Genomic DNA, 2,589 nt, shown 5'->3' on the forward strand with positions numbered 1-2,589 from the left:
TATTATATATATAATTATAATTATAATTTTATATATAATTATGTCTAAATATCTTACTTCATATTCATTGCAGTACCCGTCGAAGTGCCTGGTGACACTGATCCCGAGGCGTACAGAAAGTGTACGCATCTGCTAAACGAGGCCCGCAAGAAACACACCGTTCAAGAACTGCATGCCGTACAGCTGACTGGTGTCTTACCCATGACTAAGGTGTGTGCTATTGACTTGTTACAATTATCCATGACGAAGATGTGTGCTATGGACTTGTTACGAGTGTGTTGGTGGTGGCCGGTGTAGGAGATAGGTCTACTTGTCGGTCAGTATAGTAGCTATCTGTGGAAACAGCGCCAAAGAATAAGTAGTTTGCGATTTAAGTTACACATAGACGCGGAGGAAGACGTTCATATTGCAACGTGGGGGGGTTGGTATGCGTTAACACTGTAATGTTGAAGAGTACGTGATTAGTTAAGGGTGTTATCTGGGATGTTGTTAGACGACTATTGTATGTGTTGAGAGTGCAGAATGTCCTAGTTCTTTGTGTCTGTGTGTGTTGATAAGGGTGTGTATGTAGTCTGGTTGATTGGTGTATTGTGTTGTATTAGTACATAGTATGATAGTTTAGTAGTCCCCTTGGTTGGTCCTAGTGATGGGACTCTAGCACTGCTAGTTGTTTGTGTCTGTGTGTGTTGATAAGGGTGTGTATGTAGTCTGGTTGGTTGGTGTATTGTGTTGTATTAGTATTTAGTGTGATAGTTTAGTAGTCCCCTTTGTTGGTCCTAGTGATGGGACTTTAGCACTTCCAGTTGTGTTGTATTGTATTAGTATATAGTGTGATAGTTTAGTAGTCCCCTTGGTTGGTCCTGGTGATGGGACTGTAGTACTGCTAGTTGTTTGTGTCTGTGTGTGTTGATAAGGGTGTGTATATTGTCTGGTCGATTGGAGTGTTGTGTTGTATTAGTATATAGTGTGATAGTTGGTTGGTTGGTCCTAGTGACAGGACTGTAGCACTGCTAGTTCCTGGTATCTGTTTGTATTGGCTGTGGTGTAGAGTGTGACTGGTCTATGTCCGTATGAGCTATGCAATCATAAACATGTGTAGGAGGGGAACGTGTGGTATGCGTATATTACTATAAACGTCGCTATGCGGAGAAAGCATATCGAAGCGATTGGCCTGGATGTGAGTACTATACGTATCCTGTCCACCTATTGAATCTAAACCCCTTACTTCACCTCTCCCTCAATTCGTCCGGGGACAACCCTAAAACCCTAACCCATCTCTGATCCCCAACTCTTATTCTGGGACAACCCTAAACCATCTCTGATCCCGAACTCTTCTCCCTACGCGCAGGGTCTAACCGAAGCCATGAACAAGGCTCACAAGCGTTGTGGCAAACTACAGGCACGCATTGAGAAGGATGCGGCGACCGAAGAGAAGGACCGGCTCAGTGAGATTGCGACTGTGGAGAAACGCCTGACTAAAGAGCTGGTACGACAGTCACACTACACGTGGGTGTGGGTGTTGTTTCTATGGGCAATCGTATTGGTATACATATACATGGTTGCGGATGAGTTCAAGTACATAGCTACTGTGAATAGCTCAATGGGGTGCGCTTGCCAGAACGAGCCTGAACGGATCGTATTTTTGCCATTGGTCATTTGTGTGTGTTTGTGTTTATATTTGTGTTTGTGTAGTAGTTCGTATTTGGACAGCGTTTACTTTTTCTATTCAGACGTTATTGGTTATTGTTAATAACCATATTGGTCCTTCAGAACCACTGTGCACAGTCAGTGATTCGAATTTGGGAGCCATGACTCAAGCGATTGCTTTAATTTCCAATTTTTGTTTTTCTTCCTCATTCAACTCAGAATTTCTTGCACAAGACTATGTCAGCCGACAACAACAGCAAACCGCTGGATGAGCGCAAGACCGATGACGTAAGTTCCCAAGTGAAGCTGATGCACTGAAGTGCCGTGTCCTGTATATATATATCTATATATCTATATATTATATTATATATATATATATGTATGTATACGTATAATACATATATACGTACATACATATTTGTATTCGTATATGGATATATATATTGTAATGTATATTTATATACATATATATGTATGTATATATTCAAAAATATATGCACACACATATATATATATATATCTATTCATATATGTATATATATATATTGATTTAGATATAGGTATAGGTATAGGTATAGATACATACGATAGCATATGTGATGTGTATTATTTTTGATATTTCCCGACAACGTTCTCGTGATATCCATCCTGATATTAGTCCACCTGTATCCATGGTAGCATTCATTATGGTGGATGCGTATGGTTTTCTTTTCTTAAGATACCTATTTACGCTTGTTTTCTATAGGAGATTATGATGCGAGCGCGCAAACTGAAGTGGCCGCACTTCAGTGAGTTCGATCGCCTTGTCGCACACCAGCATCTCGAGGACATGAAGGTATGTATGTTATAAGATAAATATGGATATATGGTATCATAATATATATATATATATATATATATTTGGTGTTTAAATTCCTATCTTTATCTATGGATAGTTAGTTT

At 39.8% G+C, this 2,589-nt stretch overlaps 1 protein-coding gene across 1 annotated transcript; it reads left to right on the forward strand.

The window, feature by feature from the left end:
• Nucleotides 1-73: 73 nt before the first annotated feature.
• SARC_14193 (hypothetical protein) lies at nt 74-2,497 on the forward strand (the record flags this gene model as incomplete). The annotated part of the gene is made up of 4 exons (XM_014291674.1): nt 74-210; nt 1,349-1,486; nt 1,867-1,935; nt 2,393-2,497. Coding segments are annotated over 4 exons (449 nt in total), but the record flags the coding sequence as incomplete, so codon positions are not given.
• Between the last annotated feature and the right edge of the window lie 92 nt (nt 2,498-2,589).

This window comes from Sphaeroforma arctica (assembly GCF_001186125.1).
Source record: "Sphaeroforma arctica JP610 unplaced genomic scaffold supercont1.4277, whole genome shotgun sequence".
Lineage (NCBI taxonomy): Eukaryota > Ichthyosporea > Ichthyophonida > Sphaeroforma > Sphaeroforma arctica.